The sequence below is a fragment of the Empidonax traillii genome, unplaced genomic scaffold (assembly GCF_003031625.1).
Source record: "Empidonax traillii isolate 1590-97213 ecotype Southwest subspecies unplaced genomic scaffold, ASM303162v1 scaffold2006:size43157, whole genome shotgun sequence".
Lineage (NCBI taxonomy): Eukaryota > Metazoa > Chordata > Aves > Passeriformes > Tyrannidae > Empidonax > Empidonax traillii.
In genome coordinates, this window is record NW_020957199.1 from 24,156 (window position 1) to 36,670 (window position 12,515).

General features: G+C 58.4%; 1 protein-coding gene and 1 long non-coding RNA gene across 3 annotated transcripts; one reads left to right on the top strand and one right to left on the bottom strand.

Moving 5' to 3' along the window:
* The first annotated feature begins 1,894 nt into the window (after positions 1-1,894).
* Positions 1,895-10,137, top strand: PRCC (proline rich mitotic checkpoint control factor). Its single transcript, XM_027909234.1, has 7 exons — positions 1,895-2,582; positions 4,263-4,310; positions 4,715-5,293; positions 6,342-6,437; positions 7,557-7,700; positions 8,018-8,083; positions 8,627-10,137. Exons 1-7 carry the CDS (start codon positions 2,124-2,126, stop codon positions 8,711-8,713), a joined length of 1,479 nt encoding a protein of 492 aa, XP_027765035.1. The 5' UTR covers positions 1,895-2,123; the 3' UTR covers positions 8,714-10,137.
* LOC114071406 lies at positions 3,769-5,470 on the bottom strand. 2 transcript variants are annotated; one of them, XR_003574032.1, is made up of 3 exons: positions 5,355-5,470; positions 4,666-4,765; positions 3,769-3,964 (listed from the first exon to the last, which is right to left on the bottom strand). It is a non-coding gene; the product is annotated as an uncharacterized LOC114071406 (long non-coding RNA). The 2 variants fall into 2 exon arrangements; XR_003574031.1 differs by having other exon boundaries at positions 5,351-5,470.
* Positions 10,138-12,515: the final 2,378 nt, after the last annotated feature.

A 12,515-nucleotide genomic window follows, 5' to 3' on the forward strand; every position in this document is an offset into this window, starting at 1 on the left:
CCTGGGATTAAATTAAACCCAGATTTAAGCCCTTTCCAAGACCAGAACCTCCACCCTGACCTGGCAGTCGGGGTTCCAGGGCTGGGCTCCTTTCCTTCCATCCCTGCCTGCTTTCCTTGGCTTCATTTCTCCCAACGAGCCGCAAAAGTAACACAAATAAATAATCCTCGGGGTCACAGCTGACAGCAGGATCCTGCTGCCCGGGGTGAGACCAGGCCTGAGGAATCTCTACCTTCAACAGAAAAATGGAAAAATGCCGAGGGGAACAAAGATTCCTCCCTCTTTCTGCGCAGCAGGAGCTGGACCTTGTTTAAACCGGGTCCCTCCTCTCCCCAGCAGGGTCCTTGTTGATTTTCCTTGGCAGAGGATGAGGGTGGCCTCGCATCGGAGCTCAGGGTGGTGGAACCACTCTGTGCTTCTCGAGGAATCGCCTGTTTCCCTTTCCTAAATCCTAAAAAATTTACAAATCTAGGTGCTTAGGAAGGAGCAGGGAGGAAAAAAAAAATCCACTGGGGTGATCCCAACCCATCCCCAGGGTGACAAGAAGATTAGAAAGAGATGATCTTTAGGGTCACTTCCAGCCCAAACTAAGACTCTGTATGAGCCCAAGGGATGTTTTGTTGGGGAAGTGACAGCAATGGGAGGCCTGATCCATAAAAAATCCCACAAAAATCCCCATCTGTGTCTAGGTTTCCATTGGATTTGGAGAGTGCGTGGGCAGAGCTGTGAAGGGAAAGGGCTTGGACACTTCCATGACACTCTTTGGGGTTCAGACCCCTGTGACGAGGGGTTCACCCTACAAGTGGCCACACTGTGTCACACAGCCAAGGCGACGTCTCACTGTTTCTGGTGGTCACAGAACCCACATTTCCAGGGAAAAGGGTTCCTGAAGAGAGGCTGGTGCAGATGGGACCTTCTGTGAGCCAGCCCAGCCCTGCCAGGGGCACCCTCCTCCTCTCCCTCCTCGGTGTCCTTGTGCTGGGATCACTTGGCTTTGCCCTCTACCGGGTCTCGCCCGTGGAAAGAGTGGGGGGAAAACGTAACTCCGGTGTCCCAGCTCCCCGCAGCCTCCCATGCCCGTCCCTCCGCCCCCCGAGGCCTCCGTGCCTATTTTTAATACTGTATTTTTAACACTCCTCAGCCCTCCAGGGCAGGGCAGGAGGGGTGGCACAGGGCGCGTTGGCTGCATTTCACACCATTCCAAACGACAGAGGCTTTCAGGACACGCTGCTCCTCGTTCACCTCCATTTTGCTTTAATTACTTTGTGCAGTGCCTCTGCAAATCGCTTCCCTGGGTGTCGGGGACCCAAATTCGAGCCCAGCTCTCTGCTTATTAAGGCCAGAACAAGCCAGAAGGAGGTCAAAGGAGTCAAACCGATTGTCAGCGGGGGTGCTGGAGGGATAAACCGGCTGCTCGGGAATCCCGGCCCGGGAGCTCCTGCATCCCGCTCCAGCAGCCCCTAGGCTGATCCTACCCCGGAATGACACCGGGATGAAAGGACGGGAAGCAGGCAGAGCCTCCCAGCCCCCTCGGTCCGTGTCCCAGTGACACCGCACCGGCCGCTGGGGACACACCGGGAGCCGCAGTTTGGCGATGAACTGCGCGGCCTGGCAGGGGCGGGGCGGGCCCTCCCGTCTCCCCATCCCCATCTTCATCCTCGTCCCCGTCCCTGTCGGGTCCCGTCCCCCCCGGGGCACCCCAGTTCCACATCCCCCTCCTCCGGTACCGATACCGGTCCCGCCCAGGGGGTCCCGCCGCGTGGCGCCTCAGACTACATTTCCCGTGGTGCCTCGCGGCGGCGCCGCCCCGGGAGGCGGGCCGGGCGCCGCGCGCGGAGCACGCCGGGAGTTGTAGTCCGGCGCCGCCGCGGCGCGGGGAGCGGGGCGCTGCCGGCAGCCATTAGCGGGGAGCGCGGAGCCGCCGCCGCCGCCTCGCCGAGCTCCGCGGCCCCGCCGCCGGCACGGAGAGGGGCCGCCATGGCGGCGTAGCCTCCCCTTAGGCCGCCCCTTCTTCCCCGCCGCGGGCGCTGAAGGCGCGGCGGCGGCGCGGCCTAGCGCGGAGGGGCGGATCCCCGGCCTCGCGTAGCGGCTGCTGCCCGCCGAGGGCCGCCCTCCCCGGGGCCATGTCCCTCGTGGCCTACGCCAGCAGCGAGGAGGACAGCGATGCGGAGGAGCCCGCGGCCGAGGAGGAGGAGGAGGAAGCCCCCGCTTCCCCTCCGGCCGCAGAAGAGCAGCCCCCGGCCCGGGGGGGGCTCTTCGCCGCGCTGCCCCCGCCCAGAACCCCCGCCGTGCCCCCGCCGTTCCTCATGGGCCCCCCGCCCGCCGTGAGGGGCTTCGGCAGCGCCGCGCCGGGCCAGGCCGGGGCTGAGAGCCCGCCCGAGCCGGCCGACAGCGGGGACGGGGCCGCGGAGCCCCCCAGGCCGAGAGGGCTCCTCCTGCCGCCCCCCAGGAACGCGGCGGCCGCCGCCTCCCCCCTCGGCCCGCCCGGCCCGGCCGCCCCCGGCGCGGGTTTGGGCCTCCCCAAGCCAAAGAAGAGGACGGAGCCGGTGCGGATCGCGGCGCCCGAGCTGCACAAGGGAGATGTGAGTATGGAGCGAACATCAACCCCCGCTCCGGTCGAGCCCTTCGGGGGTCCAACCTCCCCGCCCCGCCGTGGGTCTCTTCCCCTCGCTCTCTCCCACCGTGGCACACCGAGATCTGTTGTGGCATCCACGGGGAGGGTTGTCCTGGCTGCCTGCCCTAATCCTAAAGCGCTTTGCAGAATTAAACTGATATAGAAACCTTATTTATAATCATAATGCAGCAAAACCCAGATTATCTGCACCCTTCTTTACTGCTGGAGTTAACGAGTTGATGGTGTGGAGCTGCAGGGCCTTGTAGCCCAAAAAAATCTCTCTTGCCTGCTGTGCAGTTGATAGGTTTTCCTGCCAATTTATTACTTATTTCTCTAAAGGCTTCAGGCAACTTCCAGACTTTTAGGTGACCATTTCCCTCTCAGCTTGTGCTTTTTTTGGTGTTTACAGTGCCCTGTGCCACATGGGGCTCCTGAATCCAGACAGTGAAAGCAGGGACAGGCAGGTCCCTCTGCCCGTGTGATTTTTGACTGAGGGTTCCCATTGATCAGGCTCCATCCTCTCCCTGCTGCTCGTTCCCTCTGGGACAACACTGTCACAGAAGCCTGGAATGGTTTGAGTTGGAAGGAACCTTAAAGTTCATCCAGAGCCTCGTCCAACCTAGGTGGACACTTCCAGGGATGGGGCAGCCACAGGTGCTCTGGGCAACCTGTGCCTGGGCTTCCCCACCCTGGTAGCCAAAAATATCTTCCCAACATCCTAATCTAAACCAGCACATGGAATCTCAAAGTGGTTTGGGTTGGAAACCTTAAAACTCGTCCCATCCCACCCCCTTCCACAGGCAGGGGCCACCTTCCACTAGCCTAGGTTGCCCAGAGTCCTGTCCAGCCTCACACAGAGTGGTGTCGCTCGTTCTGGTGTGACAGGAGCACCTGTGGCTGTAGGAAGAGCTGAACTGGAAGCTTGGAGTCATTTCCCTGGGGATAGGTGGCAGCTGGAATGAACAGGGATTTGTTCTTCCCTTAGTCCATGCTCCAGTGTGTGGGCTCTGACCACAAATCCCACAGGTCATTGATGTCCTGTGAGTGAATGAACATTGAAGGGACAGAAAGTACCTTAAACTGGAACTTGGGATTCCTGGAAGGCCCTGGGCCTGTGACTAACATCCTTGGTTGTTCCCTCTTTCTCCTTAAAATCCCTCCCATTCCTGTAGTTCATCCCGTGGAGATGCTCCAGGGCAGCTGCAGTGTCTCCTCTCTCCCAAACCAACACGTGGGTTTATGGTCTCTCCTGACTCCTTTTATTTACACACATTCCTTGTCTTTCCCTGGTTTATGATTTGGGGATAAGCTGGCACAAGCCCTCGATTCCTGTCGCCTCTTCCAAGTCCCCTGCGAAGCAATGAAGCCATAAAGATTTTGAGGGCCTTTTCTGATGCCAACCAGGCCTTTCACTCAAATTTTAACTGGATATTTAGCAGTTCCAACATTATTGGGAAAAATTCCCTGTGTCCCTGCAGTGACTTTTACACCCTTTGTGTGATTTGTGCTCCATTGTTGCCTGTCCCTCTGAAGGAGAGCCCTGACCTGCTGCTGTGCCCCTGGAGTTCTTGGGTTTATTTTCCTGGGATTTATTAATAACACTTTTTTAGTATCTCAGGTTTTGCTGAGCTCTGGTTTTCTCTCTCAGTCAGATTCAGAGGAAGATGAACCAGCAAAGAAGAAAAACACTCTTCAGGTAAATACCGAGGGCGCTCGATTAAACAAGTGTCATGGGAAAAAGTGTTTGACTGTGACCAGTCTTGGCCTTCCACTCCTGTGAATCAGCCACTCTGAGCGGCTCATGGCTTTAGGGATATTCCTGAAATCCCATGGGGTGTCAAGTCCCTTTTTTGGGCAGTTTAAATCTTGGAGAAAGAGGCATCAGGTTGGGAATTGGACAGATATTCGCCAGTTCTGCGTTTCCCTTCAAAGTGCCCCCAGCCTTTTGTGCAGCGTGTTCAGGGTGGCCAAATGTTGGGAAACCCAGGAATATTGTAAGAACTGAGGGGGGGGATAATCAGCAGGTAATCAGGAAAAGCGAATAGTCTGACTCTTTTCTCTTATCCCCGTGATCCACTTGTCCTGCACGGACCTCCCCAGGGACGCGGCGAGGGCTCCGGCTTGTCCGCTCTGCTCCCTCAGCCCAAAAACCTGACAGTGAAAGAGACCAACCGGTTACTCCTGCCCTACGCCTTCTCCAGGAAGGCGGGAGACGGCTCCGACTCCAAGCCCGCCAAGGCCCCCACCTCTTCCTCCTCCAAAGCCAAACCCGCCTCCAAACCGGCCGTGCCCACCACTCCGTCCCCGTCGGCCATCAAAGCCGCGGCCAAGAGCGCGGCGCTGCAGGTAACCAAGCAGATCACGCAGGAGGAGGAGGACAGCGACGAGGAGCTGGAGCCAGAGAACTACTTCTCCTTGTCCGACAGGAGCGAGCCCAGCGCCGCGGGCGCCGAGCCCTACCTGTACCCCGGCACGGCGGGCGCGGAGGACCCGCCGCCCGGCACAGAGCCCGAGCCCCAGTTCCAGGACGCGGCCGCCAACGCCCCGCTGGAGTTCAAGACGGGCGCGGGCTCGAGCGGGGCCCAGCACAGCTGGGCACCCAAACCCGGCGAGGACTACGGCAACCACCCCTACGGCCAGTTCCACCCCACCTATGGCGAGCCCGGAGCCTACTACCAGGTGGGTTCACTGACTGGAGGGGATCTGGACAGGTATTGGGTGAGGGGTTGGAGGTACTTACTGGAGCAACTGCTCCTGGGAGTCCAGCCTGTGTGAGATATGTGGGACATGGAGCAGGGAATCCAACCTCTGAGCTGGGTGGGACATGGAGTAGGAATCCAGCCTCTGTGAGGTGGCCAGTACATGGAACAGGGAATCCATCCTATGTGAGCTGAGTGGGACACAGTAGGAATCCAACCTACGTGGATTACCTGGGACACGAAGCAGGGAATCCAGCCTAGCTGGGACATGGTGTAGAGACTTGGAGCAGGGAAACCAACCCATGTGAGTGGACAGGACAGAGCAGGGAGTCCAGCCCATGTGAGATATGTGGGACATGGAGTAGGGAGTCCAACCTTTAAAAACTGACCAGGACATGGAGCAGGAAATTCCATCCTCTGCGAGCTGGCCAGAACACAGCAGGGATCCCCAGCACTGGGCACAAGGGGCATTCCTGTGACACAAGAGCTGCAGATGTTCTTTGCTGGACAGATGTTGGACAGCTGCACTCCTGTGAAAATGTCCCTGGTGTGAGGGTGCAGAGTTGGGGCTCACCAGAGCTGGTATCTGAGCCCACATTGTTTCTAGAAATTCATAAAATCACAGGCTGGTTTGGGTTCAAAGGGAGCTTAAAGCTCATCTTGTTCCACCCCTTGCCATTGGCAGGGACACCTTCCACTAGCCCAGGTGGCTCCAAGCCCTGTCCAACCTGGCCTTGGACTCTTCCAGGGATGGGGCAGCCACAGCTTCTCTGGGCAGCCTGTGCTGGGGCCTCACCACCCTCACAGGGAACAATTTCTTCCCAGTATCCCATCTAACCCTGCCCTCTGTCAGTAGGAAGCCATTCCCTGTGTCCTGTCACTCCAGCCTGTTGAGAAAAGCCCCTCAAATCATTTGTTGGTTTGTACCTCTGATGAAGTCCTTCCGAGGGGGTGAAAAAGCAGCAGCCCACGGGCAGGATCCCTCCTGCTTCGCTCTCGTGACCAACTGGCTTCCCTTTTCCTGCCAGGATTACTACAGCAGCGGGTACTACCCGGAGGTGGAACCAGCCCAGGCACCGCCGCAGGAGACGAGCACCGACTCCTCCTTCATCGACGACGAAGCGGTTGGCACTTTGTCTGTCCTGCTGTGGAATTTGGCTTTGAGCTCCCCCCAGGACACTTGGCAGCCACGGTCCTGCCCCCACAGCACGCTCCTGTGCTTCCCCTGGGTTGGGCCGGGCTGGTTGTTGTTCCCTGGGGGTCTCGTGCTGTGGTGTGGGCATGTGAGTCCTTCCCCGCAGTCTTCTGAGCTGCTGCTCCAGGCGGGTCTGCAGGCTTGAAGGGAATAGAATTAATTGTTTGGGGTTGGAAAAGCCCTCCAAAATCATGGAGTCCAACTGTTCCCCCAGCACTGCCAAGGCCACCAGCAAACCCTGTCCCCACATGCCACATGCACACAGCTGTTAGATTCATCCAGGTATGGTGACTCCACCACTGCCCTGGGCAGCCTGTGCCAGAGCTGGACAACCCTTTGGGTGTAGGGATTTTCCCTGTATCCAACCTGAACCTCCCCTGGCACAACTTTATGCCATTTCCTCTCATCCTGTCCCTCGTTCCCTGGGAACAGAGCACGATCCCCACGTGGCTCCACTGTCCTGTCAGGGAGTTGTACAGACTGAGAGTGTCCCCCCTGAGTTGCTGTTTCTCCAGGCCAAGTCCTCTCAGCTCCCTCAGCTACTCCTCAGAAGTTCCCCAGACCCTTCTTGTGCTCCAGAACCTTCCCCACCTCCATTCCTTTCTCTGGACACGTTCCAGGCCTTCAACATCTTTCTTGTGATGAGGGGCCCAAAACTTACCCCAGGACTTAAGGTGAGGCCTCATCAGTGCCCAGCATGGGGACAATCACTGCCTGTGGCCATGTGGCCACACTATGGCTGGTACAGGCCAGGTACCTCCCTGGCTTTTAAAGCAAGAGCCTCAGGACTCTGGGGGTGTCCTGAGCAAGGCTGGAAGGAGAAATAAATGGCTGCATAGGAAAATGAGATGATAACCTTCATGCTGAACAGCTTTAGATACTCCAATCTACAGCAAAGCAGAAATCTCCTGAAGATAAAAAATCCTGTCTGGAAAACTTCGTTGCTGTGCCTTGTCCCTCGCTGTGGGGAGCAGGGGCTCAGCCCCTCAACCTTGTATCAGGGTGTGATGGGGGGAGTGTAATTCCAGCTGTTCTGTTCTCCCTTCAGTTCAAGCGTCTGCAAGGCAAGCGGAATCGTGGGAGGGAGGAGATCAACTTTGTGGATATCAAAGGTGACGACCAGCTGAGCGGGGCCCAGCAGTGGCTCACCAAGTCCCTGACGGAGGAGAAGACCATGAAGTCCTTCAGCAAGGTGGGGTGGAGGGCAGGAGCTGGCTGGGGTTTGGACCTCTGCTCAGTGCCCAAATCGGGCCCAGCTGGAGCTGTGTTGGATTCTGGGCAGTCACAGGACAAGGGACCCTGGTAAATGGTGACATGTGACAGATCAGGAGAGCTCAGAGCATGGTGTGTGGGTGGTGAGGACCAGCCAGGAACTGCTTCAGACGAAGGAATGTGCTATTTAATAGGGAACAAATGGTGCCTGGGATGGCTGTGTGCAGGCCCTGGCCTTGCTCTGCTGTCCAGCAGTGTCTCTCCAGGCTGAACGCTTCACCTCTTTTTGCTTTCCAGAAAAAAGGAGATCAGCCCACGGGACAGCAAAGGAGAAAACACCAGATCACGTACCTGATCCATCAGGTGAGTGGCTTCCCCTGGCGTGGGAGCCAATCCAGGTGGAATTTCAAGGCTTGGCAGCACAAGGCCGGGGGGCGGTGGAGCTGCTGTTCCAGCAGCTGGAGACCAGGGGATATCCCTGGGAATACTCTGAGGCCAGGGTGAGACCCACAGTGGGACCAGACCAGGAGCTGTCTGAGCCCTGGGTGGGATGTGCCGTGTCTCCAGTGGGGCCAGAGGTGTGTCCTGGCCCTGAGGGGGTCCCAGCCCTGAGCTGGCAGCTTCGCTTCCCCCTCCCCACACGTGTTCCCCAGCCCTGGGATCCCGTCCATATTCCACCCCGGGCTTGTCAGGCGGCTGCCGAGCCCGTCCCACAAGAGAAGCTGCATTTCAGCATGAATGAAATGCCCATGCAGCCCAGTTAATCCAGGCCTCTGTCAGGATGATTGTGTGAACTCCTGTAACGAGGCTTCTGGCCGAAGGGCTCCGTAATCCGCGCGAGGAGGCCGGAATGCTGCTGAGTCACTGAAACACAGAGCGTTAACAGCATCCTCTCCGTGTCTGCAGGCCAAGGAGAGAGAGCTGGAACTGAAAAACACATGGTCCGAAAACAAGCTCAGCAGACGGCAGACTCAGGCCAAATACGGATTCTAAACCACACGTGTCCCGCTATTTTTTTTTGGGCTGGCGTGACCTGCCGGCGTCCGACGTCTCCCGGGAGATGAGCCGGGCCCCGCGCGGGACGGGGCTGCTCGGCGGGAGGGAGGACGCTGCGCTGCCGGGCCTGGCACGAGGGAGGTTCGCTGCGAGCCTGTCCTGATGAAACTCCACCTTGTAATCCTTCCCTTCCCTCCTTGTAAACCGTAACGTGGAAGGTTCTGACCGAGCGACTGACAAAGCAAGGACGGTCCCCGAGGTGCCGCAGGGAATGCGCCGGGAGCGAGGCCGGAGCTCCTGTCCCGTGGGAGCAGGGGGCTGCTCCTCCCGCCCCCAGACCCTCTGGCAGAGGCTCAATAAACTCCCAGTTCCCACTTTGCCCTCCCGGACTCGCTGTGCGTTGAGAGTGTCATTTTTCTTTCTGAGAGATGGTGAGTTCCAAGAGCGAGCCTGGCTTTGGATTTTTTTTTTTTTTAATTTTGTCCTTGTCTTTGAGCCGTCCCCGTGGCTTCTTCCTCGTGTCCGAGCCACTCCAGCTCTCCTCTCCTGCTGCTGATTTTGATATCCTGGTTTTTAAGTTGGTGTCCACGGCCTCAGCCACGCTGAGGGGACACCCCAGTGCAGGGCAGAGTCTGTGAGAGGTGTCCACAGTGGTGAGGCTCTCCTGCCTGGCACACTCAGGGCTTTGGGATACCCTGAGCCATGTGTGTATGTATATTGTCCTTCCTTCTTCCCCCTTCTCTCCTGCTCCCCCTTCAGTGGTGCCCCAGGCTGTTCCCAAACTCCTCAAACTGTCCCAGTGTGGTGCTGGGACTGAGCTCAGCAGTGTTTCCTCTGGGCACACACAGGGGAGAGCTGCCAGCTGTACGATGGGGTTTTTTTCCAGCTTGTTTCTATCAATTCTGTCCCAATTAAGTGCTGACTTTACCCTCCTGCCTGGGAAGAGGAGACCATGTCCAGCCCCGACTTCTTAAAATTAAACCTTTTTTTTTTTATTTAAGGAATTCCATCAAGGTGAGGCGACTGCAAATCCTGTGCAGCCCCGCCGGCCTAACCCACAGATCCAGATCCCCGTGGCATCACTTTATTGTTCACCAAACCGTGTGATGCTGAGGGGAGCAAGAGAGCTGGTCTGGTTATTTAACTTACATTCCCACCACTCTGGGTTATACTTCTGGTGACCACAGCTAAAACGACCAATATTTGTTATTCCAGGAAGAAAAACTCCCAAGAGGTTTTTTTTTTTTCTCCCATGTTGCCTGTTAAAAACAAGCAAAACCCCCCCCACGACCGAAGTCTTTTCTTAGAACACTTTAAACTAATCTCATTTCTAGTTTAGTTCCCTGGATGTTTAGTACTTTGCAGAGCCCGTTTTGAGTATTTGAATGATCAGAATAAAGTTACTGTTGAGTAATTTATTCCTATCTCATATGTACAGCGAAACCCTCCCAGAAGAGGTTTGATAAAGGAATAAACTTTTGAATGAAGCCAACCAACCCTGTTTCCATGGCGAGGGGCTCAGTGTTTGCTGCGTAGGGCACAGCCTGTGTGTGCCCAAACTGCCCTTTATCAGGGATTGGGGGGTGCTGGAGGGAGCTGGGGGAGGCTGGAACTCCCCTTTCCACTTCCAGTTGCAGCAACAGCTCAGGTTTAGCACCAAGGGGAGTTCCAAGGGCTCATACTCTGCTTTCAGCCTTTTAAGAGCCACAAAATTCAGGTTTGTGAGCAGTGCAAGTGTGTTTTTTTTTTTTCCCAGAGAGAAAACAGCTACAGCTGCCCCAGTCCTCCTTTTCCCCCTGGAGAGGAGCTTTGGCTGTCCTGGCTCCCTGCTGCCGTCGAGCTGGGCACACCAGGGCTGCTGATGGCACTGCCGTGTGGCTTGGTGTCATTCCATCTGGGATTTGTGCTCCACCAGGTATCCCACAGGGCAGTCCTGGCTCTGTGCCATCCCACCAGCCAGGGCTAGTCCTCAGGTTTGGTGCTATCCCAAGTTTTGTGGCTGAGGAAGCAGGCAGGACTTGGGAGTGGGAGCTCCAGGCTGGGGAGTTTTGGTGTCGCTCCCGCTTCCAGTTTAACTGTGCCAAACCTGGCCCTGTTTTTCCTGTAATAGCCTTTTCCACCCTCATTTAATGAACAGAAGTCTCTTGGAATGTGTTCACAGGTGAGTTAGCTCCAATCCCCCGTGCGCTGTCCCTCAGGGTTTGGGAAGATCGTGGGGCTCCCCACGGGGCAGATCAACATCCTGGGGGCTGCTGGGGCCAACAGCAGCCTTGGATGTCTCCTCCCAGGGCCAAAGGGTTCCTCCAGTGGGATGGAGGCTGAGATTCCTCCTGCCTGGGAGCCAGGCCTTGTCCTGGGCCCATCTGCTGGTGGCTCAGGGCCGGTCTCCAGGCAGCTGCTCGTACACGTTCTCATCCGTGGCTGCTCCTCGCTGGGCCCTGCCTGTGCTCCGGCCGTACACGGGGTCATCCAGCTCCAGCACAGGGCTCAGCACACCCTGGGGAATCCATGGGGAGAAGAGGTTGGATTGGACAGCCAGGAGATGGCTCAAAGTTGGTTCTTCACCCTCCCAGCCCTCGGCTTTGCTCGAGTTATAAGGACCTCGAGTGCCAGGACAAGGGGGAATGGCTTCCCAGTGCCAGAGGGCAGGGTTAGATGGGATATTGGGAAGGAATTCTTCCCTGGAAGGGTGGGGAGGCCCTGGCACAGGTTGCTCCATCCCTGGGAATGTCCAAGGCCAGGTTGGACAGGGCTTGGAGCCACCTGGGCTAGTGGAAAGTGTCCCTGCCCCTGGCAGGGAGGTGGAGTGAGATGAGCTTTCGGGTCCTTCCCAACCCAAACCATTCCCAGGTTTCTGTGCTTCTCCCTGCGCTCCTGGTGTGGAGCAAACCCTGACTCCCCCAGACTCCAGGAGGCCTGGAGAGACTCCTCAGCCCCAACATGACTCTGATGTCCTGCTGGGACTGAGCTCCAGAGCAGCGACCTGCCCTGGGGGACCCACCTCAGTGCCCGGGCTGGAGGCTCCTCTCCCCTCCCCGTCTGCGCTGGGAGCCGCCGGGAGCTGCCGCCTCTTGTAATCCTGGCTGGACAAGCTGCGGAAGAGCCGGCGGTGGGGCCGGGATTTGGGGGGCAGCGTGGAGAAGGCGCCTTTGGGCTCCCTGGGGTGCGGAGCGGGCGGGTCCTGCCGGGCCAGTGCCACCTCGGAGTAGATGTTCTCCTCGGGGGCGGCGCGGGGGCTGCAGCCCCGGGCCATGGCGTAGAAGGGGATGGGCTCCTCCGGCTCGCAGTAGGTGGAGGGGCTGGGGCCGCTGCCCTCGCGGGGCTCGGCGTAGATGTGGAAGCACATGAGCTGCTGGTACTTGGCCTCGGAGGACACCGAAGCGGGAGCAGCTTCCTTGTGCACCTGGGCGTAGGCACCTTCGGGAGCTGCCGCGCTGCCGGCGGGGCTGAGCGGCCCCTGAGCCGCGGCCCGGGAGTTGGTCTTGGCCGGGAGCGATGGAGGGGCACCGCGAGCCTGGGTAGGACGTGGGACAGGTTGGAGATGAGGGTCTGTGGCAGCTGGGACCCTCCACCCGCTGAGAGCCGTGGCCAGGCTGTGCCTCCCCCCGCCCTGCTCTGCCTTGTTACCTCCCTGGGGGAGCCCCACTCGGCGCTGGGCTCCGCAGGCTGGGGGAGGACCGGGACTGCTGGCCTGGCTCCCGGGGGCTCCAGGGACACAGGGCTGTACTCCGGGAGCTTTGCGGACGCTTCGCTCAGCGGGGAACGCGCGGCACCGCTGCCAGCTGGGCTCTGCGTCCCT